The sequence below is a fragment of the Protopterus annectens genome, chromosome 5.part0 (genome assembly GCF_019279795.1).
Source record: "Protopterus annectens isolate FY-2018-M chromosome 5.part0, PAN1.0, whole genome shotgun sequence".
In the NCBI taxonomy this organism is placed as follows: Eukaryota; Metazoa; Chordata; order Ceratodontiformes; family Protopteridae; genus Protopterus; species Protopterus annectens.
In genome coordinates, this window is record NC_056735.1 from 647459850 (window position 1) to 647485177 (window position 25328).

The following is a 25328-nucleotide window of genomic DNA, read 5'->3' on the forward strand; positions in this document are numbered from 1 at the left end:
AGAAAATAAAAATCAAAGTCAAAACCAACCGTACAAGAAGTAGTGAATATAATAACAGAGATAAAATAACTGGAATTGGGATCTTTAGAAAAGAGTAGGGACAAATTATATGGGAAAGTAGGAATTGTGAGAACAATACATACAGGGTTAGAAAGAGGTTCAAAAGAAGGCAGGACCTGAATGTGTTATATAATGTTTGACTGAAAATGATTGCGAAGATTTTACATAATGTACAATGTTTGCACCTAGGATTATATCAGTATGGTCTGTGATGTAAAATGTTTGCAACTGGGATTGTGTTACTATGGTTTGTTTTCATTTATATAAATGTATGATTGCCTGTGCCATAAGTGATAATTTAATAAAGATGTTTCTTGGTTAAAAAAGTAGATTGCATAATGAGAATGACACAGCAAACTTAAGAAGTGCAATGCTCAGCAGGATAAAAAATATTTAATATAAACTAACAAAACCCAAAACTGTGGTACAAATAGCCTCCCAGACAAAAAGAGAACTATAATGCTTTCTTTAGCTATGTCTGTAACCTCAAAAGCAGTACACAGCAATCTGCAGTATTAGTTTTAAATTGAGACACCTACACTGAGCCAAACACCTACACTGAGCCAAATGATACAGGCAATCTGCTAGCCAACAAATTCAGCTCCAGTTTTACTCCTCTTCATCACCCATGGTTACCCCTTAGGAAAAACATTGAACACAACTGCCCAAAACTATCACTAAAAAGTAGATCCTTGACACACTCTCCAAGGCCAAGAATATCATTTCAGTGGCTTCCCATAATATCCCAGGATGTTTCTTAAATAATGTGAAGCACAGACAACTACAATGACTATCCCTCTAGACATGGGAAGTCCATTTATACCTCTAGATGTGGGTGTTCATTTACATACCCTGGAAAATACAGACCTATAACCATAGAAAGAATTATCATGGAAATGATTACTAAAGACATAGGAGACCCTCAGACAGTAGAACCAGCCCAGGATTTATTTCTTCAAGGGCAGATCATGCCTACACAACCTGGTGGACTTCTTCTAGAAGGTCAAAAAAAGCATGAATGAGAGCAAAATGGTGCATGCTGACTTCCTTGACTGGCCAAGGCATTTAATGTAATAGCCCACTTGGTATTGCAAACAAACTCATGGAATTAGATATAAACTCCTATGTCATCTACTGAATTAGCTGCGTGTCTCTCAGACAGGACCCAAAAAGTTAAGATAAGAGGATCCACCTCTACAAGAAGGCAATTACTAGTGAAGCCTCTCAGTGTTCTGTGCTGGGTCCACTCTTTTTTGACATCTCCTATCCTAAAGTCAAGGCTAACATCATGGGCCTCTAGCTGCCAATGACTACAGACTATTGCAAACTAGGTACAGTCACAGAACTCTCCCAAGACACAAATATCCTCCAAGAAAAATATCTGGTGTCAGAGCCACAGTCTAAAACTCAGTGTCAATAAATGCATATTAGTATCATTTGGGAACTCAACTACCCATAGGAGCTATCTCATCAGTGACATATGGCTTAAAGTATTAACTTCTTTACATGAGGATCTAGCCATGAGTAAGAGCTATTTATATGCACACCCCAAACAGACACCGCACTGGTTAACAATGGGAAAAGCAATGCTCTTACTTAATAGTAAACCTGCAAGCTACCCTAAAAATTATAGACCAGTAACTTGTCTTCCGATGACGTATAAACTATACATGGGGATTGACGCCAACAAAGTTTATAGTCATTTAGAAGAAAACTTAATGATGGCAGTAGAACAAAAGGGCAATAAAAAAAAGTCATATGGAACAAAGGATCATTTGTTGTTAAATAAAGTTATAGTGGAGAACTGTAAGAAAGGGAAGAATCTAAGAATGGCATGGATTGACTATAAAAAAGGATTTGATAGTATCCCACATTTGTAGATAAAAGAGTGTTTAAAAATGTATAAGGTACATCCTACACTGATTAATTACATTACAGTAACCATGAAACAGTGGCAGACCACTTTGTAATTAAGCCATGATATAGGACAGATTATTATCCCAGGGATAAAAATCCAGAGGGGGATATTCCAGGGTGACTCCCTGTCACCGTTGCTATTTTGCCTTGCCATTAATCCATTAAGCCGTTTACTTAACAGCTTAGGTCATGGCTAAAATTTGGCTTCTAGAAAACAACAAAGTCTAATGACTTCTCATCTTCTCTTTGTCGATGATTTAAAATTTTATAACTCATAAGATGAGGAACTGAAAGCAGAGCTGCATGTTGTCAAAACTTTTTCAGATGATATTGGAATGTCATTTGGTCTTGATAAATGTGCAAAAGCAACCTTTAAAAAAGGAAAATTGCAGCATCAACAAAATGTCAGTTTGGGACAAGAATGTGATATAAAAGAACTTGAGCAAGAGAGGGTGTATAAATACTTGGGAATTGATGAAGGATCAGCAATAAAACATGAACAAATGTGAATAAAACTTAGTAAGGAGTACTTTAGAAGTCTTAAATTAATTCTGAAAACAGCATTGACATCTAGGAATAAGATCCAACTATAAATCAATTTGCTCTTCCTGTCCTAACTTACAGTTTTGGAGTGATTGACTGGCCCCAAAAAGTGTTGGATAGATAGGATATTAAAACAAGAAGGATGCTTCATGCTCACCAAATGATTTATAAAAATCAGTGTATACCAAGATTATATATTCCCTCTTCTGAAGGATGGATGGGCCTCCTTAAAATTGATTACATGTATAGATCTGCAATCATGGGACTCCACACATATCTACTGACCTCACAAGATCCAAATGTGGTGAAAGTTTGAAGCGTGAGGAGAATAAGTCTAAGATGACATCTCTGCTTAATTTAGCAGAAGCATATTGACGTCAAGCAGGAATGAAAATCAAACCAGAAATGTATAAAAACCAGGCAGAGACTGAATATGCTAAAAACAAAAGAAAGACTATAAGGTGAAGAACCAGATGAGAAGGCAAGGAATGTGGAAAAAATATAAATATACTTGCAAGTATAGAAAACGTCTGGAAGAGCCTCATGTTGATCAAGAACAAACACAGGAATGGTTAAGAAGAGGTGAATTTACATCAAGAAATGAAAGGTTAATATTGGCAGCCCAAGATAGTGGGCTACGTGCATGCTGGTTTACTAAGTCCATTGAACATGTGGGAGAAACAGACATATATAGGTTTTATGGAACCGAATTGGAAACAGTCACACACCTTATTACTGGTTGTGACTCTCTAATGGCAGAGGGACTGTATACGGAAAGGCATAATAATGTGGTGAGATTGTTACACTGGAGATTGTGCAAACATTATGGCATCAAAGTGGCTGAAAAACATTGGAAACATGCATGGATTGCCTGAAAGCCTTATCCCTGTATAAGTCTCATACAGACTGTGGAGAGGTTATCTATGCCTGACATGCTAGTCATCCTTAGATCCTACTCTGATGGATGCTCTCTGTATCCACAAAACAAATAGCATCAGAACTACCCAATCTAGGTACTTAAACCTTGATTGCAACATAAATAGGACATGTTGGAGGGATAGGAATAAATGCCATAGTTTCAAACATGCCTTGTTTAACTGCCAGCTGTAGGAAACTTGTCAGCTCTTGCAGTAAATCCCAAATCTGTAACATGGAAACATATAGCTTCACTCTGTTTCTGAGAAGAGGCAAAATTATATTTTAATTAAAAAAAATAAAAATGCAACTTGTCTGTGATAGTTTTAAAGCATTTATTCTTCTTTGAACAAAAGTTATGATTAAATGCAAGTTACTGCTTTAAGAAAAAATATTATGCATCTTTTAGGCTTTATGAAACCCAGTAAAATACAAGTTCACTTAATGCAAAACATTTGATAGCATTCTTACGATAGTCACAGCAAATTGTCAGTTTTGATTGTTACATCACATGGTAATCAAATATAAAATACAAATTAAATAATTCATATGTTGTAACTCATTTCCATAGTAATTTACTGATTAAAAGTAGCCTAACTCAGAACATATTTCATATGCATTATCAACTAAGATAAACCTGTATGCTTATGGCTGTATCAAATTTAAATGGCTAGCTGAAAAACTTTCCATTCAGCTCTAATTTTACATACTACCTTATATACTCAAACTCTACATATAGCACAGGAAAATGGATTGGAATGAACACAGCTGTGATTATTATCCAAGAACACAAAATAATTCTACTTTTTCAATTATTTAAATTACTTTACCAAAGAAGTTAAGCTCTTTCCCACTCCATAGCAGATGTTAAACTGCAGTGTACTGTGGTGTTTCTTTTACAGAATGTGGTTGGCTTTACAGGAATTGTTTAAATCTACACTGATCATCCTTTGGAAGCAATTTATTTACATACTATTTACAACACTGTTAGTAAATTATCTCAAGAATTGTGCATTTATATTACGCTGTCGAAAACTCAAACTGTCAACAGCATAATAATCAACACGAAAATGTCGAAACCCCTGAATATTGAACACACACACAAAAAAAAAAAAAACACCCAAACACAACACAAATTGTTCTATGCAGGGGGGGCAAGTCCCCCTGCATCCCCCACCACACCCCCGCTACTTAAATATACCAACTCCGAGATCACACTATATTGCAGTAAATAGAAATCTCCCCTTACGGAGATTTCCGTTTACACATGCAATGACTTTCGCTTTCGACATTTTGGTGCTGACAATATCAGCTTCAATACTGTCGGCCTTCGACAGGGTGAAGTAGACCCAGAATTGTTGCAGAACCAGTAGTAAGGGTGTATTGTTTCTTCTAAACTACATTCTAACCATCTCAACTGCAAAACAAGGGCATCTAATTTAATGCATTGCACACGTTCAAATTAGGAAATCCTCTTTCAAATCTTATTTACAGCTAAGCAGTGGCTTATTAACAGATGTGAAAAATTAATTTCACATACTTTTTGTAGTCAAATAATGCAATTAGATTTTCCAGATTTGGATCAAAACCAGATAATATAATTTTACCAAATTATTCCTCTTCCTATGCCATGCACTTAATTTCATTTTCCCACTACTGTCACTGCAGTGCATTGTGGGAGGGGCTGCACTCCTGAGTGCGCCATCCTTCTGATGAGATGCTAAACCAAGGTCCCCGCTACCTGAGCTGGTCAATGCAAATAATCAGATGACAGTTTATCAAAAAGAGCAGAGTTATTTTCAGGTTCCATGGCCAGATTCCACCTATTTAGCATAAATGCCACCTTGGTTCTCCCCTAAAAGTAAGCCATAGGCTTAATAGGACTGACCTAGTTAGCAAAGCATAACTAAAATAAAATTTCTGCTTTGAAATATTTTTTTTTTTACATTGCATTCTGTATAGTATTACTTCTACAGCTAAACGTTTATTAAAAAAGTCTCCTTAATATAATTCAGAACTCTGGATAACTCGGAATTCTGGAGATAGATGTTTGGTAGTTCTTCAGACTAGAAACATACTCTCAACAGGTTTTCGCTTTTTAAAGCCCTTTACTATGTTGATATATATATATATATAGAGAGAGAGAGAGGTTGTTTCACTCTCTTTGGACTAATAATTTCAAATTCAGAAGATAGTTACTTCTTTTAAACATTTTCATTCCATAAAGAGTACCAAACCTTAAAATAAATTGCTGTGGCTCGTATTATTGCTGGCTTACAAAGGCATAACTAAAAGAAAAGAATAAGACACCTTTACATGATGACAGGTTCATCACAAAATACATGAAATAGAATTCACAGTATACAGGAGAGTGATGCCAAATTTTGAATAACAGCAGACATGGCATACATTGCTATTTTCCTTCAAAATGACTCTCCATAACACTATAAAACAATTTGCATCAGTGGAAACTTTAGCATTCCATTGAATTTAATGAACTAATACAAGTAATATAAGTTATAACATTCAATATTTATTTTTTCTACATGATCACACTGTTTTGATTCCAGTCCTGTGATACTTTGTTTCATTGTTAAATTTTGCTTATTTGGAATTTCTGTTGATTTAATATTGTGATTAAAAACTGCCTAACATGCTATAATATATATTCTTTTAAGTCAATAGTTACTAGTTTTGTACTGTAGTGCAAATATTACATAACGATGTTACATAGTCAGGAAATGCTATATAACTCCTTTTATTTTATTTATTTATTTTATTTTACATTTGTTGACCGGGCTAGTCTAGCTGGATATATGTCCATTTTCAGTAGAAGCACGGGGAGAAAAGCTCCAAGACATATACAAACAGACAATAACTAATTGTTACAAAAAAACAAGAAGTAGATATATAAGATATTTTATGCATTTAACAGTAAATATCAAAAAACTATATACAAAGTTTAGAGCAAGATAATATAAATATGCTAGTGGCTAAAAAAATAGTAATGTCTTCATTAAGACTGTGAAAACCCCTCCATCCTCTAACACATATAAACACTATATGTCTCATCAAAAATCATCTCACTTTGTGAAGGATTCAACACACCATGTTTTATCTAAAAACAAAAATTCTCTTAGCAGTGTTTCATGCATTCTTTAACCATTTTCATGTTTTAAAATGGTTTGTCCCTATATGTGTTTGGGATTAGTGAGTCAAAGGGACTGAATTTCAATGAGATGTGTCGTGTCAATTTCAATTTACATAAGCTGAATGGATTTGGGCTTACACAGTGCCAGTGCACCCTCGTGATGTAGTAAATTGTGTGACAAATATCATAAAGTCACAAAAGTTTCACAGACAGTCAAATTAGATTATATAGGAAATTGGGAGAGGGACAATTGCATCACCATTTCTTTATATTTTATGAACTCTGGCTGGGCTACATGCAGATTTGTATTTTGTTTATTATTACTGTTACTTAATACATGGATATGTTTACTTAAATTTATATTGTTGTACTCTTTAACACCCCATGTTAATGCTTTATTGTTTGCATTCTGATTTATTTTTAAATGCTTTAAAAAACACTACAGTAAAAACAGAAATGAACTTAAGTGATGAAATTGATTGAGTAGATAAAACACATATGATGATAAAATACTTGATATTTGAATGGCATTAATATTAAATGATATACATGTTGGGAAGAACAAATCAATATCTATCTCCCTAGACCAAAAAGTGATCTCCAGAATGAAGATATGCAGATTAGTGTTAAAACATACTACAAACTTGATTATAAGTAGCATTACATGAAATACTAATATAACTAGCAAGTCATGGTTATAGAATGCCTAACCATTCTCTTTACCTCATGCTATATCACAGAAGTATGACATGGTGATTTTCACATTCAGGGACTGATAAGTTACCATGTAGTTACTGACTATACCAATTAGATGCATCCTGACATTTTAGGCTAATATGAAGGCATATCAGATTTCATAAAATATACATTTATATACATTATTACATAACCACAAGCACAGTAAAAATGAATAAAAAACTGCAACAATATATTTGCTGTTATACATGGGATCACGTAAAAGGAAATCAATGACTCCTTAACTATACATAGTTTTATGCAAGGAAAAAGGAGGATTGACTGAAATAAAGCAAGGCATTTAACTTACATTTTCCATTCTCCTGTGTGACATTTAACAGTTTTAGCCCTACACAGGCAGTAAGCAACTTGTCCATCCCATCTACAGAACAACATGCCTGTTTTGCAATATCATCACAAGACAGAGGTGTCTTTGAGTTCAGAAGAATATCAAAAACTCCCAGTTTGCTTGCAGAAAATAAAGCCTGTTAGGAAAAAAGGTCAGTTTTGTTAGGTGTGCACTTAAACCTTCTACCACTATTTTCAGAATCAAACACAAGTTAACATTGTTCATGAAGTCTTGTGGTACATGGAAGAATGTTATTCAAAGCTGCATAGTAAAATGCAAATAACAGTCCTCTCAGTTAAAAAGGAATATCACAGATATGAAAAGTCAGCATTAATTTCAACAAGAATAAAAAATGTGTTGTCATCAGTTAATACTTACACTCTGCATGGAATTCTTGAAGGATTGCATATGACATAGTGAAAGTTAATGCCACACAGTTCAAAGGTCAGATTTTAAGAGGACCAGGAAACCCCACAACATAACAGAGATTAACTTTAATTCTTATGGCATGGATGCTCTACCAAAGATGAATAATGACAACAGAAAACTCAAACCTGTGCAGAACTAATATATATTCCCTCCTACCTCCAACCATGTAGTCAGTTGCAAGCACAACTTTACATGTAAGTGCAACTTCTACTCCCCGATGCCGCCAAATCCCTAACATATATGACACATAATAATGCCCCTGTACTTCACTTTCAGATGAATCAATGTTAGAAAGGACATCTTCACCTCCAGTTCTTGTCAATATGCTCAAGGAAGTTTGCTTTTGAATAATGCATCGCACTCTCTTCATTCTCTTATAGTCATATCTCAGGTAGTTTAAAGAATACTTTCTCCTCATCCAACAATCTTTACTTTTATAGCCGTGACATTCTGAAGAGAAGTGCTTACTCAATCCTACCACTCCCTTTGCTGTCATGTGTACTCAGAAGAGAATATAGCTCAAATTATTTCCACACTATATCATGGGTACATAGCTGTGTTTGTGTGTGTGTGTGTGTGTGTGTGTGTGTGTGTGTGTGTGTGTGTGTGTGTGTGTGTGTGTGTGTGTGTGTGTGTGTGTGTGTGTGTGTGTGTGTGTGTGTGTGTGTGTGTGTGTGTGTGTGTGTGTGTGTGTGTGTGTGTGTGTGTGTGTGTGTGTGTGTGTGTGTGTGTGTGTGTGTGTGTGTGTGTGTGTGTGTGTGTGTGTGTTCGTGTTTTGTATAGATGTCTGTGTAGTGGTGGGTGTGTGGGTGTTAGAGTGAGCATATCTTAACTGGTTCATGAAGATCGTGAGGTTGCTGATCAAACGTTATGCTTCAGCAAGGAAATTGCCATTTTATACTACTGCACCATTGTACCTATGGCATAATACAAAAGTAGCCATCTTACAACACATAGGCCCATATGCAGATGGCATATTCATAAGTCTGTCTGCATGATTATATGTGCGCATGTGGCTCACACTGCATTTTTTAGACCTGATAGTATGAATTTTGAAACTCAAGGAGTTAGATATAATCATGTAAACATACAAAGTCAAAAATTGCTGCATTCTAGAGAAATTATTTTTCTCTTAGGTACAGTAATCAAGGCACTATCTATGTAACTAGCAGAATGTTGATCATGCAGCCCCTTCAAATTGGAAACTGGGCAGATACATACATTCATAATAACCTACATGCATATATATACATATATATATATATATATATATATATATATATATATATATATATATACATACATATATTTTATATTTATATATATATATATATATATATATATATAAATATATATATATATATATATACACACATATAAACACATACACACACAAACACACATACATATATAATATAATATTATATACATATAAATACATATGCATATAGACATGCATAATTACAAAATACATTTGCTGTACTTTTTAGCTATGTTATCTGCCTGAAGAAAGAAGACGGGGTTAGATCTTTTCCATGAATCAGGTATCATTGGGGTTAAGTTATGATGCTAACAATGGATATAAAAAGAATTTCAAAAATTAGTTGCATTTCTTTTCATTGAAAATAATTACAAATTTCAATTTTACTATGAAGCATCCAACTGAAAAAAGCATCAAGCTTCAGAAATACCTGAATACACAGGGCCTAAAAAGTTAACTGTGAGTTTTTTTTTTTGGGGGGGTAGGGGTGAAAACCTCTAAGCACCACAGATTTGTTCCCCATCTCCCTAATTTATATATACCAACTCAATGGTTGCAGAAGAAAGGAAACATCTTAAAGAAGGAGGGTATTACTGCTGGTGCACATTGCAGTGGAGGGTTTGGCATAATGGTCTTTACCTAACAGATATAACGTACAGGGCTTGATTCTGACATCTGTTTATTGGCTAGGCTTGCAATAGTCTACAGACTGATAGCCCAATATTTACATATCAACCTATGTGATTTAAGAAATTTTATCACAGTGATATCCTATCGAAAATAGAGGTCAGTGTTGGTGTCTTGTGCTTCGGTCAACTGATGCTCAGTGAACTTTGCACCGCCACGTCTAGAGACACCAGAACTTTCAGAATGTAAGCCATCAACCTCTGAAGTTTTATTATTTCCTAGCACATTTAAAGACATTCGATGAAATGGATAATATCACTAGTGCGATTGTTTCCTCCTTTATTTCATTTTAACGTATTGTGGCTGAGCTGCATCAAATTGGGTTTGTGAGATTTATGTGCCATTAGTACTGCTTATTGTTTAAAAGAATTTTTTAATGGATTAGTATGATGTCAGTTGGTTTAAGTCTTTAAAACTCATTTTAAGTGGGGTTCTGGGGCATATAATGGCCAAGATTACATGCAAAGCCCATGATTAAGCTGTGCCATGGAAAAGGCTCATATGCCCTCTTACAATACATATGTTAACGAGGAGGCATGCAAGCAGTTACTGGTGCTTCTGTTACTCTAGCCCATTCTGTATGAATTGGGATATGTACTTCTCAAAGCTATGAAACAAGTATGAATTGGTGGAGCATGCCTCAGAAATACTCTGAATGCCCACATTATACTTCCCAGAGTGGTCATATGGAACACATTCCAAGAAAATTCTCCTCAATCTCCATGCCGTACCATATGATGTAGGTCCAGCTGTATGTAGTAGCCGCCATAATGTATGTAGCCATATAATTGATATATGTTTGAGTGTGCAATAGAAGTGATCCCTGTTTGGGAGCCCTAGAGACTGTATTTTTGAGGCTGATATTCATGTGCAAAATCCTGCATTAGATGTATTTATTTTATTTTTTGACATTTTTTTTACCGGGGAAGTCCAACTGGGTAGGAGCCCATGTTCAGTGGAGGCCTGGGAAGAAAAGCTCCAAAGTATTTAAAACATTATACAGTCATTAAAAATAATACAAAAAAACACACTTTATACCAAATTAGACATAATATGAAAACATTGGTTAAGAGTAGATACAAGTTATATGACAATGATTTAACAGTTAGAGAAATGTTAGCTCTTTTATAGCGAAATAAAGGTAAGTTAATATAATAAAACTGGAATTGCAATACAAAATTAGAGAAAAGCAGGCTTATTATATATTTAAAGAGATAGCTAGGGGAGATAAATTGATAGCAGTAAGGAGATAAGTGTAGAAGAAAGAATAATGAAATGTAAGTTATGAATATTTATTTGTCTACATTTAGGGATATAGTTTATCATGGTGTTGCAAAAGAACAGAACCAGGTCTTGGCTAGGAAGTATTTCAGAATGGTTTTGATTGATAGGAGTGAGGTGTAGGCCTGATAGACAGAGATAAGGAGTACTATGCCTTAGCAACATGGTACAAGATGCATGCATCAGTCAGTTCATTTTAATATTTTTATGACTCAGATTAGTGCAGTCTTGTAAAAGTATCAATTTTTCATCCCAGGGGCTGATTTTGTGCACTGCCCTCAATTACATTTTTTTGGGTATTTACTTATTATCGCAACCAGGTTCCAAACTACTTGATAATATGTAAGTATCAATTTTTTAAAGTATATTTTCCTGTACTCCTACATTTACTCATTTTCTTTTGATTTTCCACATAAAGATACACATATGATAAATCAGCTTCTACAAACACACAGGTATTTGCAACTATTTGTGGGCTGCTTCACAGAGTAAAGATAATTAAACGCTACAATCATAGCTTAAACATAAAGACCACAGCTACAGTCATTTTTTTAGCATTTACTTAGCTAAACAGTAAAAGGATCTGTAAATTTTTTATAAGAAGAAAATAAAAAAAGTATCAATTTGTGATCAGGTAGAATAGTTAAAGATGGAACTGTTATTTTCACAAGTGCAATATACAAAAGATAATGGATGCTCTGATCTTTTTTACTGTCCTAGCAACTGCAAAATGGCACAGTGTTTTGATTTATCTTAAGCACTGTTTATATTGTAAGAGCTTAATTGTGGATGATATATTATTGCTTGAATGTCTCAGCATTGCACAGTTTAGGATGCAGAATGTTTAACTTGCTAATGTTTTGGCACAATGCTGTAGAAGAATAAGTAATGGTACTTACATATAATCTGTTCGGAACCTGGTTGTGATAATACGTAAGTGCCTTTTTTTGAAATCCACACAATTTAATGTGTCCCACAAAATAGTAGATTTATATGACACAGAATGCACGAATATGAATTCCAATGTGGTGTATATCATTTTTAACCACATTATGTAAATTGTACATAGTTATGAACAAGGATGCCTCTTAAATTATGTAGATTACAGTGGAAAACAAAAATGAAAGGCAGATAATTAAAAATCTATCTGAGTAAGTAGGATTTGATATGTATTCTAAGAATTAGTGATACAGATATCTCCTTGAAGGTCACTGTCTAAATGCATGAGATAAACATTTATGACAAAAACTTTCACAAAGAGATCATGATTTAGTTATACTCAAAAATAGATTAGAGATAAGAAAGAAATTAAAGTTTATACCCACTACATCAAATAACAAAAATGCAAACCCACTCAAAGATATTACATTTTAAAATGAGTACTGATAAACTTGATTTTTATTTACAACTGGCAAAAGAGAAACCTGAAAACTCAGCTCTGTGATGCATATGGAAGGAGTTTGCCTACATCACAGGCAAATGGGGGTTCCAAAGACCCAAAAAAAGAGAGAAGAATGAAGGGACAGTGTCCACTCACCTCCCTCAAGGGGAAGGCATGATAGTTATGTGCCAGGGAAGAGTGCAGTTACTGTGTTCTTTTTGTATATTGAAGAACATGGCAGAATACATGCCACATCAGCATGAGGGTGAGCCCACAAAACAGGGGATGTACTAATGCCTAAGCAAAATGTGGCCACTGACACTACCTTGAATGGTGGGGCCTCATGAAAGGTAGATCACTAGAGAAGTGTGGAGATTTGCCTCACTGTCTCCATATGCAAGGAAAATGCCTGGAATTGGCACAGGAAGGTAGGAATGTCATCCTCCTGTCTGCACTATGATGGTATCTCCACAGTTAATCCAACCCTCCCATCTTATGGCTGTAAGGGTGTGAATGGGACAGGGGAGGAGAGCTGATGGTCAGCAGAGGAATGTATGAAGAGAAAAAAAAAATAAACTGAACAGAAACACATTCTTTCTTTTCAAAGAAGCTTTTGATTAGGACAATCAACCGGACTTTCAGTAACAAAATATCCTAAGTGAATGTAAGGTGATGAACATATAAATAGGTAATTATCACTGATAATATGAATAGGATAAAACTGGCACTGAGGACCAGTGACTCAAAAAACAAAGATCTTATATCTGTGTATATAGATACCTAAATGTCAAAGAATAGTACAAGTAGAAGTACCATAGCCATTAAAACAGTGATAATGTTGTTATGTAGTACAATGTCTGAGTACTGGATAAGTGTGCATTGCATTATATAATGACTCAATTTGCCCCTTATTGAACCACAACCTTCTGTAAAGTTGAGTACTAGATAGTCAAAGTACATGGATGATTGAATCTGTTTAATAAAGGATCACAAAGAATATGATTTTCTACCCAATGGAAAGATTAAGGTCAGACTACTAAATACTAAAAGCTAAATTCCTTGGTGTTGAGAAAAACAAACAGGAGATTTGTTCTGCTCAATTCAGAGGAATGGGTCTATTTTAAGTCTTGATGCATACTTAACTGATAAATGATCTCCATTCTACAGGTTCTCACCATCACATCTGGCTGCTTCACACATGGATAATTAGCAAGAAGTTTGGAATGGGGCTGCAATCCATGTACCCTCTAAAGTGTGCCCACATCCCCTTATCTCCTAAACTAACAGTGTAACAACAAATCATAGAAAAGTTAACCATATTTGCTATCTTTTCTCTAGCTTGGCATAACATATATTTTGAGACTGGGATACGTGGGAATAGGCCCTACATTTGGATGTGCAAGAAGGTGTAGCTCCTCTGCAATAAGATGCCTTTTAGCTTTACATTGTCATATCTTTTGCCATGATCTCCCTGGAAATAGTGAGGTTACAAGGTTGTCATGGTTACAAGTTTCTCTGCAAGAAGTTTGGAATGGGGCTGCAATCCATGTACCCTCTAAAGTGTGCCCACATCCCCTTATCTCCTAAACTAACAGTGTAACAACAAATCATAGAAAAGTTAACCATATTTGCTATCTTTTCTCTAGCTTGGCATAACATATATTTTGAGACTGGGATACGTGGGAATAGGCCCTACATTTGGATGTGCAAGAAGGTGTAGCTCCTCTGCAATAAGATGCCTTTTAGCTTTACATTGTCATATCTTTTGCCATGATCTCCCTGGAAATAGTGAGGTTACAAGGTTGTCATGGTTACAAGTTTCTCTGCAGAAGATCAGGCAAAATACATGATGATTCCATACTATTAAGTAGGGCCCACAAACAATTAAGTACTATTCACAAAGTACCTCCTCATCCAGAATAGCAGGCAGCTTCCACATCTAAATGAAAAATCACTGCAATAGTACTCAGAGAGACAATTTGTATAAGTAAGTACAGAATCAGTACAAGTTGAAATAGATGATTCTACAGATGGCAAGCCCCAGAGCTGGCCAATTGCAGGAGCTTTGCTGTCACTGTGAAGTTTTTGATACTTGTAAAAAGAACAATTCTTTAAAATGAAAATAAAAATAATGCTTGAATTTTCTATGTGATATCACATTATTGAAACAAAAATGGAAGAATAGTGACATTGAGTAATTCACTTCTCTACAATCCATTGCAAGCACTGAAACATGACTTAAAAAACAATCATTCCGTCTATGTTGGCTACATTAAAATGAGTAGTGAACAGTTCACCTTCATTTGTGTGGTGCACACATCTGCGATGCCAGATGTGTGAAAGGACAATTGCAAAAGTCTGTACTGACGAACCACGTATGGCTGAAATCACGCCTGAGCGAATGCCAGTGTGCATTCACTCATATGAATTCGGCTTTTTGAGTACAGATTACACTACAGTGCGGGTTGGAACATGTACCCCTTCCCTCACTGTAGTGGAATTGCGGAGTTAGTATATTAAAGTAGTAGGGGTGTGGGGGGGGTGCAAGGGGGCTTGCCCCCCTGCATAACAATGTTTGGAGACATCCAGTGATGTCTTCCAAATGTCATGGGGAATGCACTGTTGTGTTGCAGTTTGAAAATGGTAGAATCTGGGTTTCCAGCAAACCATTTTCAACATTTAGGCTTGTAAAGGTTCCATCATTTGGTATTTAGAGTCACACATATGCACGATCGTGCATTACATTATTGAACAAATGAAGGTAAACCTTAGTGAACATTTGCATACATGGACAGAAACTGCATAGATCCTATAACCCTATGGAGGGAGTTTTAATACTTTTGGAATAATTATTTGGCATAACCATTTCTTCCACAATGTGTATAACACTACAGGTGAGGACAGAAATAATGAATTTCTGAATAGCACACTTGACAGTAGACAGATGAGCAGCCATCTCCAAATCTGTTGAGTAATGTATACAAGGATTTATTATTTCAGGCAAATTTAAACCATTACTGGATGAATACACAACTAAAATGTGCTTTATCTTTTAGGGTGCCCTTCAGTTTTGGCAATTCCCATCACCAATATCAATTTATATATGTTCGTGGACACAGACATGATTTTACATATTTTATTATGAATTATGTATATTGTTTTTTAATTGTGTTTTAGTCAGTGTGTATAGATAAATGTTTACAGTTCAGTTGATCAACATCTGCTTTTGGTCAAATACAGATTCTATAGCATGAATTGATCCAATCATAATTTATTGATTTATCTCAATAGTCAAGTGAAATGATAGGTTTGCCTTTAAAACCGCGAATCACAGTGGTTCGAGTGCTCATATGAGTGACTCGAAACAATAAAACTGAAAATGTCGACCGACCTTCATGTTCAAAAAAACAGCAAATCGAACAGCAGATTCGCTGTTTTTGCGAACACGAATATCGAAGAAAAAAAAACAAAGTGTAAAGCAGGGGGCAAGTCCCCCCAGAATGTCGAATGTGCAATGAGCGAATCTCACTGTGCATTCGCTCATTGCACATTCAAACCTTTTTCCGTTCGGTGTTTGCAAACCTTGAAGACTGTCTTTTGGAAATGTTCTGTTCACCCTTGTGCAATACGTACATTTATAGGTAAACTGAAATTATATTAATAGCATTTGATGATGTGTTTTCATTACGTCATGATTGCTTGACCATGGGTTAATATATTTATCTTATATATGGGGTATAAAGCCCCCACATGAAACATTTGAAAATAACTTTTCCAGGTCTGTTTGCCTTAGTTTTGTTTGTATTTATACAGCCATAAAAGAATGACACACATGCTTTTTATTACAATTGCATGGCTGTGTGTCTGTTGTATGAGTAACTGGATTGGACTTAATATGATCACAAAAATAAATTGTTACATTTATTTTTGTGATCTAATGTATTTCTATAATTTGTGCTGTTGGCATTTTGTTTGTTTATGTATATTTTCATATTTAGGAATAGAATCATTTCCATGCATTGTGGTCAAAGTGCATTCTGAATGAGTACATGTTATTTGAATCAATGTGATTGATTAACATGCACATAGAAAAGGGAGTGCATTTAAACTCTTGCCAACAATGACACTACAATTTATCTTTTCATTTGTATTGTGCAATGTCAGGGTTAGTATATTTACATTAGTTTGGGTATGGGGGGTACATGGGAGCTTGATCTCCTAAAGAAAAAAAATGAAATAGAAAGTTTTGTTGGTTTTCAAGAACACCATCTTTTCATTTATTTTATTTTGAAAGGCAGAGTTCATTTTAATTGCATTCTAATGGAAAGCATGCATCCCTTGGAATCATAAATGTGTGTATACACACAAATCTATATCTATATCTAGCTATATATATATATATATATATATATATATATATATATATATGGGTCTACTTTCAAATCATATATTCCCAGTAGCCCGAACAACACAAGATCGAGACCATAAAGTTGAAACCTATATTTTCTGAAACTTGAAAAGCTTGACTTTTAAAATAGCAAAAAACAGGAAGCAAATATTACATTCCTGTCCTCCACTGATAGAAAACACCCTAGAAAGTGAAACATTTTCCTTCAAACCAACACTTCTATAGTTTTTCACACTGCTGCATATTTCAAGAAAGTTCTACTTCTAAATTTTGAAGTTTCAAAACTAAATTTCTTATGGTCAAGAGCATAAGATTGCAGTTTTGAAACTTTGAACATTAAATAAACAAAAATAGAAACAAAAATATATCTTTTTTATGTTTTTTTGGGGGGGCAAGCCCTCTTGGACTCCACATCTCCTGCTAATTAAATATACCAACTCTGAGTTTTCACTACAGTGAGGAAAATGGTAAATATACCATTCAGTGCTGTACAGCAATATCCATTAAATGATAAACAATCATCTTCTGTAATGCATATTTTACAAACCAAAATACACTGTCAACCTAATAGGTCAGATTTAACAGTTACATCTTTAACAATCTAGTGATCACTTTAACCAAATCATTGCACTACAAAAACTGTCCCCGGGATTCATGAACCTTGCGCCAGGCGCCCGCATAGCGTCGGCGTTATAAAGCCGAATATGGCCACCGAGCGATTCAGGTATGAATCAATCCCACGTGCACTACCGGCGTGCGCCGGACCTGCACCGCCCCCGGCGTAGGTATGCTAATCACACTGTGTGCGGTATTCCACCATGCAAATGAAGGCAAATAGCGATCCACGAAGTGGGGCAGGCGTAGCGTAAGGGCACGGCAATGTAAACCAAAAAAAACGGTTTACATTTACCCAAACATGACCAAGGAGTAACGGAAGGCTGTCAACGTCAGGTATCATACAGGTGCAATATGCCAATGGCGAAAGGCACCGAGAATGTCCAAAGAAAACATGCACAAACTGTAAATAATGACATAAATGTTATGTACGTAGAAACCACAGCAGAACCCCCGGATATGTGCACAGAAGGTGCAAAGCAATGAAATAATATGACAATGTCCTAAAAGAGCTGTATAATACACATCAGCTACACAGCCACCACACACCATAGTATGTATGGAAAGCCTCAACCCCAGCGCAAGTGTTGTCAAGGAGTGGCGGCAGTGTTCGGTGCCATAACCATGTATTAGCAGTCAATGCCATGCAAATGAGGCAGATAATAGTGAATCGCAAAACCGGCGCCGGTGTAAGGATGGAGCAAATGGCGCAGCGGTAGTACACCGAGGAGTGCCCTACACGGGATACATGTCAATCGCAGAGGGGTGTGCCACTGTAGGAGGAAGCATATTGGAGGCCAGCAAACATGGGCTGTACAATGCACATCACAGCAGCAGGATCGGCGTGCGAGGAAATAGATGCGCTGAGAGTACATAATGCCCGCATACATGCATGTGCACGAGGATGACTACGTTCCCCAACCCAGTCATGTGACGGCCTCCCCGTCAACAACCACGGATATAGGAAGGTAATGCGGAGAATATGAGGAAATGCGGAAGCAGTGTAATTGGAGCTGTAATGAGCAATCAACACCAATCAATCCAGGAAGGGCAAACGGCGGCAGCTGACAACTCTGCATGCAGACTCCTGCATAACGGGAAAGGGGAGGCATAGGAATGCAAAGATAGTAGGGGATGTAGTAGAAATGCAAAGAGCAAAGAACCGAAATAGCACAGCCAAGTACAGAGGTAGCATAACGGCGGCGGCAGACAAAATGCATCATATGCCATGTGCCTGCAGGATGCAGTAATGTAAGATGCAAAGCTAAGCCAATGCAGGCAACTGTAATGTAACACTAAAGGCAATACCGTTGCAGTTGCAACGGTAAAACACCGAAGATAATCCACAGATACGGCTGCACAGACACACCCAATGACATCACCGGGTATACAGCACAACAGTATAAAGTGTGAATGCACACAACACACAGCGCGATTTCCCAAACGCCGCACCGTAGGGTGTAAACACACGGGGAACTTTTAATATGTATATGTTGGGTGCCGCCGTGGCCGTGATGCATAGGTATGTGTCAGAGACAGACGGAGTTGCGGAGGAGGGTGCCGACAACTACCGTAGGCCTCACAGGAGAAGGAGAGTGTTCAGACCAAGGGTGACCTACCAGCTGCAAGACCTGGAGATAGTAGAGCGCTACAGGGTGGACAGGGACACGTTACAGCAAATAGTGGAGCTGTGCCAGCCACGCCTGAGAACAAGAGACAACAGAGGGGAGCCCATCCCAGTGGACACAAAGGTATGTGTGAGCTTGCGAATACTGGCTACAGGTACCTTTCAAAGGCCAACCGGGGATATAATGGGTATCTCACAGGCATCAGCATCTAGGGTACTACACCAGTTCCTGGATGCCATGTTACGACATGCCCATGAGTATATAAACTTCCCCAGATCTCAGGAGGAGTTGGCTAGCAATATGCGCCACTTCCACCGTGTGGCACAATACCCGGAGGTACTGGGTGCAATAGACTGTACGCACATAGAAATCAAGTCACCGCCCGGGGAGCAGGGTAGACGCTACATAAACCGCAAGGGATACCCCTCCATCAATTGCCAGGTCGTGTGCAATGCGCAGGGCATTATCATGGATGTGTGTGCTGGCAGCCCTGGAAGCTACCACGACTCCCATATCTGGAATGCCTCACAGCTGTATCAGGTATTCGCCAGGGGGGACATCACACAAGGTCACCTTGTGGGGGATGCTGGCTATGCACTGGAGCTGTGGTTGATGACACCCATCAGAAATGCACACACACACATGCAAGAATGCCATAATGAGGCACACGCACAAACCAGAATAATCATAGAGCGTGTGTTTGGGATGTTGAAATCACGGTTCCGGTGCTTGGATACATCCGGTGGAGCCTTGCAGTACTCTCCAGGCACATGTGCCCACATATTCATAGTATGTTGTATGCTACACAATATGATTCTGCGGAAACAGCTGCTGCAGGGACATAATGGTGTAGGGCCACCAAGCCCGCCACAACTGCCAAGGCAAGCACAAGCACAGGGCGTTCAGCACCATGAACACACTGTGCCAGCCCCAGTAGGTAGACGGAGGCGTACCCAATATGCCTACGCCCTGGCAAAGAGGGAACGCATAGCACATACTTTGACAGCGTAGGCCCCATGGACTGACACCTCCTTACCTGCACACACAGTGAAATGGATGCCACACAAACATGTCCGCCCGTAATGTGTACCGTATGGCCGGACCTATGTGTGACTCCAACAAAGGCACCACCCAAACACTGCACACCCAATAGCCAGCAGAGCATGGAACGCCAACACCTCAACCGCATGCCGGTTCTACAGCAGACGGTGTAGCCGTATGCTGCCACTATCGCCGCAAGTCGACTACATATGTACTTATGTGCATACACAGATACGGAAATAGATATCAGTACACACGTAGAAATATATGTACACATACACAGATATAAAGTACAACAGGTTAATATGGAACCCAGGGATGCAAGTTTACAGATAAGTAAGATGTGAAATCTCCACATAGTAAACATAGTGAACGACAACCCGATCATCCGGGAGGGTGGGCAGAGCAGGGAACGCCAGCCATGGAAATGTCAACCTGCATCAATACATATCCATGGGTCGGGATGATCACCAGGCCATGGTACAGTAACGGGATATGTGCGTGTCATATCCATAGGATATGAGTGCGGAGGTACACACCGCTGCCGGCGATGCGGCCAACGTAGGTACTGTGTGCAACCGTCGGTGCGAAAGCGGCAAACATACCTGTCAAGTGTACATCATTATGAGGAACGTACCTCATTTGGGGTCTAAAACAGTTCATGTTCCTCGCAGTTCCTCAAAGTTCCACATTGAAATAGTCTGTCAAGCATTCATTGTTAGGAATGTATTTAAATGAAATCCTGGTAAATAGAAATTAATCATAGTAATTCATTAAAAGTTCTTCTTTGTAAGTAAATCAGCATATTTTAACTATCCTATGACCTTCTTAGCTGAAGTTGTTAGTAAGCCATTAGTATGTGTTCCACATTTTGCCCATTTGTTCCACATTATGAATCTGTGTGTTCCTCATTTTGGAAATGGAAGGTTGAGAGCTATGGCGGCAATATGTGTATGTGTGAGGTGAGGTTGTCGTGTGTTCCGCTGTGTGTGTGTAATGTGTGTGCCACTGTAAAATGTGTATGTAGGTGACATGTCACAGGCGGAGTGTAATAACATGCGTAGGCATACAGTACAGGAACCATAGGCGTATGTACAGCAGTACCCACAAAGTAGTACTGACATCTCCTCAGTGGCTATGTGCGTGGCGACGTAAAATGATGCAAAGCGGAAATGTCCCAGAATGTAACACAGGGCCATAGCCAACAGGAGATGCAAAGGACGCATGTACAAACCATGACCATATGTATGGCGGCCATATGGTAGACTCAACACGATACGTCGGCAACGTTACACAGCATCAGGCATGTACGGCGAGAATACGAATGTGCTATCCCAGCACCGATCGTGGACACTTACGGTCCCGTAAATACCGCTGTGTGTTCCACGACCGTTAAGTAAGCAAGCGCCACACGAATAGGAGGCTACCGGTAGCATACAGGCCGTCCCAAGTACAGGACCACAATCACCGTAACTATCAGTGACAAAATGCCAATGGATAGTAGGCACGGACGAACATCCGCAGATATATAACCGATGTGAAGGAGGAATACGTGCAGGAAGCACACATGCAGGCGATACTGACACCACACGACATCAACAAAACAAACATTCCCAGAACAACAGACAGGTAACCTGCAGCTCCCCAAGCAGGGATGGAGCACACACACAAGCATATCTTGTATGTGTAAATGCAAGACCCACACCCCGTACCCGTCACCCACATCCGCAGATATACCCCATCGCACATATCAAAGGGATAACAGCCAAAACCGTAGAAAAAACATACAGGCAGTCAATGACAGCGGCATACCCACAACAAGCCGCGTGGGAAACACTAGCAGCAGCTGATGCATCCTTGCATCCGTTGTGTACAGGAATATAACAGCTATGTTACACATCTGAATGCACAACGCCATCGGCAGACGCCGCCAGGACACGGACACCCACATGTCGAACAGAATACCATACCCAACACACACAATCCACGGCTAACACCACAGCGTAATGTACCTGACACCACACATAGCGTATGCAGTCACACAAACATGATACAATACATACCATCCCCACGAAGGTAGTGCAAATAACTAACGGCCACACGAGGAATGAACCATGGCCTAGTTTCGCGGGTAACGTACGAATGGAGGAGGATCACCAGTGATATGCGCATAACTACACACCGAGGAACAGCTATTGGCGGGATGAACCCACATGCCTCAGGTGACGACGAATAAAAGGAAGACTCCCTGGATATTCAAACCGTATGTTCATACCGAACACAAACTGAATCGAACCAAGGAGTTACAGGAAAATATTGACGAATACAGAAGCAAAGGCCGGAAAGGTATGTCGAACCCACGAGATGTACTGGTGTGTAACGCATGATACGTATGACTAATCTGCACTGTATGTGAACGATGTGTGTAAGTAAAGATACCTGTCCATTAGGCAGAGAGTGGTGAAAGGTGGTTATGTAATGCTAAGCCGCGGAGCATACCAACGACTGTGGACAACGTGTGCACAGCAGTGGGACAACATGTACACAGCCGTGATAACCCGAGGTCCGCCACAGGGATTCCAAACACAGAACAATGCCACCACCCACGCTGATGCTGTCAGTGGATATCGAACAATGAAGTGCCACAGCAGGGGATAGGACATGTATGTATAGTGTCACAGCACACATGTGCATGGGCATATACTGTCGATGTCATACGGAATGTGCGCACGACGTGCACGTATCCCTCGCAGTAGGGGTGACTATGTCAATTATGTGGAATGCAAAGCTGTCATGATGGATATGTTCAGAAATCATAGACAGTATCACAGGCATAGCATGCATGATGGAGGGATGGCCTAATGTTATGTACATAAACAAGATATGTATGGCCTGCACATATGGGACAGAGTAGTAGCAGAATAGGTACCCGAAATGGAGGGAACAGCAAGTAACCATGTCCAAACGTTCCGTAGCAGGTGCAATGTGTGCAACAATGATGTCTGGCAGGGCCGTGTGTAAACACATGTGCAATGTACACAGTAGTGTCACCCCCCCCATGGTAGTGTCCACTGAACGGCAGAGGTGGATGTCAACTGTATGTCTATACAGTACTTCCGCTGTGGTGGTACCATGGGTCTGTGTCACCCTACCAGCAAGGGAGCTATCACATGACTACTGACACAGTGTGTCCCTGTGGGATGTGCACAGGACCTATGTCACACAGCACGGTGTGTGTCCGGTCTGTGGACGGCACACAGACGCCCAGGCTGAGCAATGTGGCATGTGTGCACACATGCAGGAGTGCTCCTCCCACCCTGCCCACTGCAAACGCCATGTAGGAGTACTACATGCATCAGTAATGTGGAGAACATGGCCCATGGCAGGGTAGATGACACCCCTGTGTTAGTGGTATGCAGGTGAGTACAGATGTGTTTCATGACTGTCATTTGCATATGTAAACTGTCTGAGCCGGGTAGACATCACGGCATGACTATACTGAGACATGTAAAGTTGTATCCATTGTGTAAGGTACACCACATATGTGTTATTGTAACACTGCCTGCGTGTACATGTGTGTATGGCACAGGTACAAGGGCACCCAATGTATCAGCTAGACATATGGTCCAGAAATGCGTGGCCCTGCACATGTGTACCCACGCCATAGTGGAATATGGCAACCAGAGCACCATGTGGGGCATGTGTGTGTGCAGCAACCATGTACAATGTGATATGCATGTATAGGGACAGTATCCATGTGATACACACTGCATGACTGTCACTATGCAAAGGTGATGTGTATGCACTATGTGTGATGTAACTGATGCAATGATATCTACATGATATATCTGCCACACTGACACCTGTATGGTTGTTAGCAATATGAGTAGGATGAGCTAGAATGCTGCCAGGTATGTAGATGTGGTATATGTAGGCATGGACAATACTCTGTGACAGCATGTAGTGTATGTAAGCAAATAGTGAGCATGAGGGGCCACATGACTGAGGACTGTGCAATGTCACACCGCACTGACTTGTTGTAGTTAGCATGATATGCCTGCACCACTGTGTGACCTGTACAGGAGGCACATGGCGTAACATCCTGAGACATAGGGTACGATGTGATGCTGGATGTGTACATTGGCAATACCATAAAGTGGAATGGCGCTGAAGGGCAAAGAGCGGATAATGTCTGAGTTGATACCCTCTGTACCACACCAACCACCCATGCAATGGTATGACAGGTGGCCAGCATGTGGATGTGGTGTGCTGTGGCGCACAGAAGCCCAACAAGGGTGCCAGTAAAGGCATGGAGGTCGTCAATGAGTGTGTGAAGCATGTATGTGAGGATGTGGACCAGTGCCATACTGAATGGCCCAGTCATGGGTGTACAAATGCAGCCACATACGTGCAATGCAGTACCACCCATGTGTAGTGTGATAGATGTGGTAGTGTGGTGGTCAGGGTACACAACGTACATGAATGGGCTAGCAGTCAATGCAGTGTGCTGCTGCAGAGACATGTAACAGCCAGGTTGGCAGGATACAACAACTACGGAGATCGGAGGTGACATTGGGACCATGTTCTCGGACATAACGTGTGCATGGCAGTACTATGTATGTGTCCACAGGGTTAATACAATGTCCAGCCATGGATTGGAACCCTGTAGTGAGTGAGAGTGTGTATTGTTGGTAGGTACCCCATTGGCAGGCACGATGCCAGCAACATCTGTGTTGGCAATGCCTGCATGACTGTTGTATGCTGCATTGAATGTGGATGTAGTCAAACAGCAGAGACATACCACCACACTGTGTGAGGGCCCACACTGCAATGTATGGCAGTCATGTGTAGGTAGCTAGCTGTGGAGTATGTGATGCACCATGAGGACACACCATGACTGTCAAGTGACACACACCAAATACCGGAA

General features: G+C 39.1%; 1 protein-coding gene across 1 annotated transcript in view; it reads right to left on the minus strand.

Moving 5' to 3' along the window:
• LOC122802727 (acetylserotonin O-methyltransferase-like) overlaps positions 1-25328 on the minus strand; it is a 301004-nt gene that overhangs the window by 257403 nt on the left and 18273 nt on the right. Inside the window, exon 2 of the mRNA XM_044072489.1 lies at positions 7632-7806. Coding sequence (XP_043928424.1) covers positions 7632-7806 — 175 coding nt within the window. The remainder of the gene's footprint in view (positions 1-7631; positions 7807-25328) is intronic.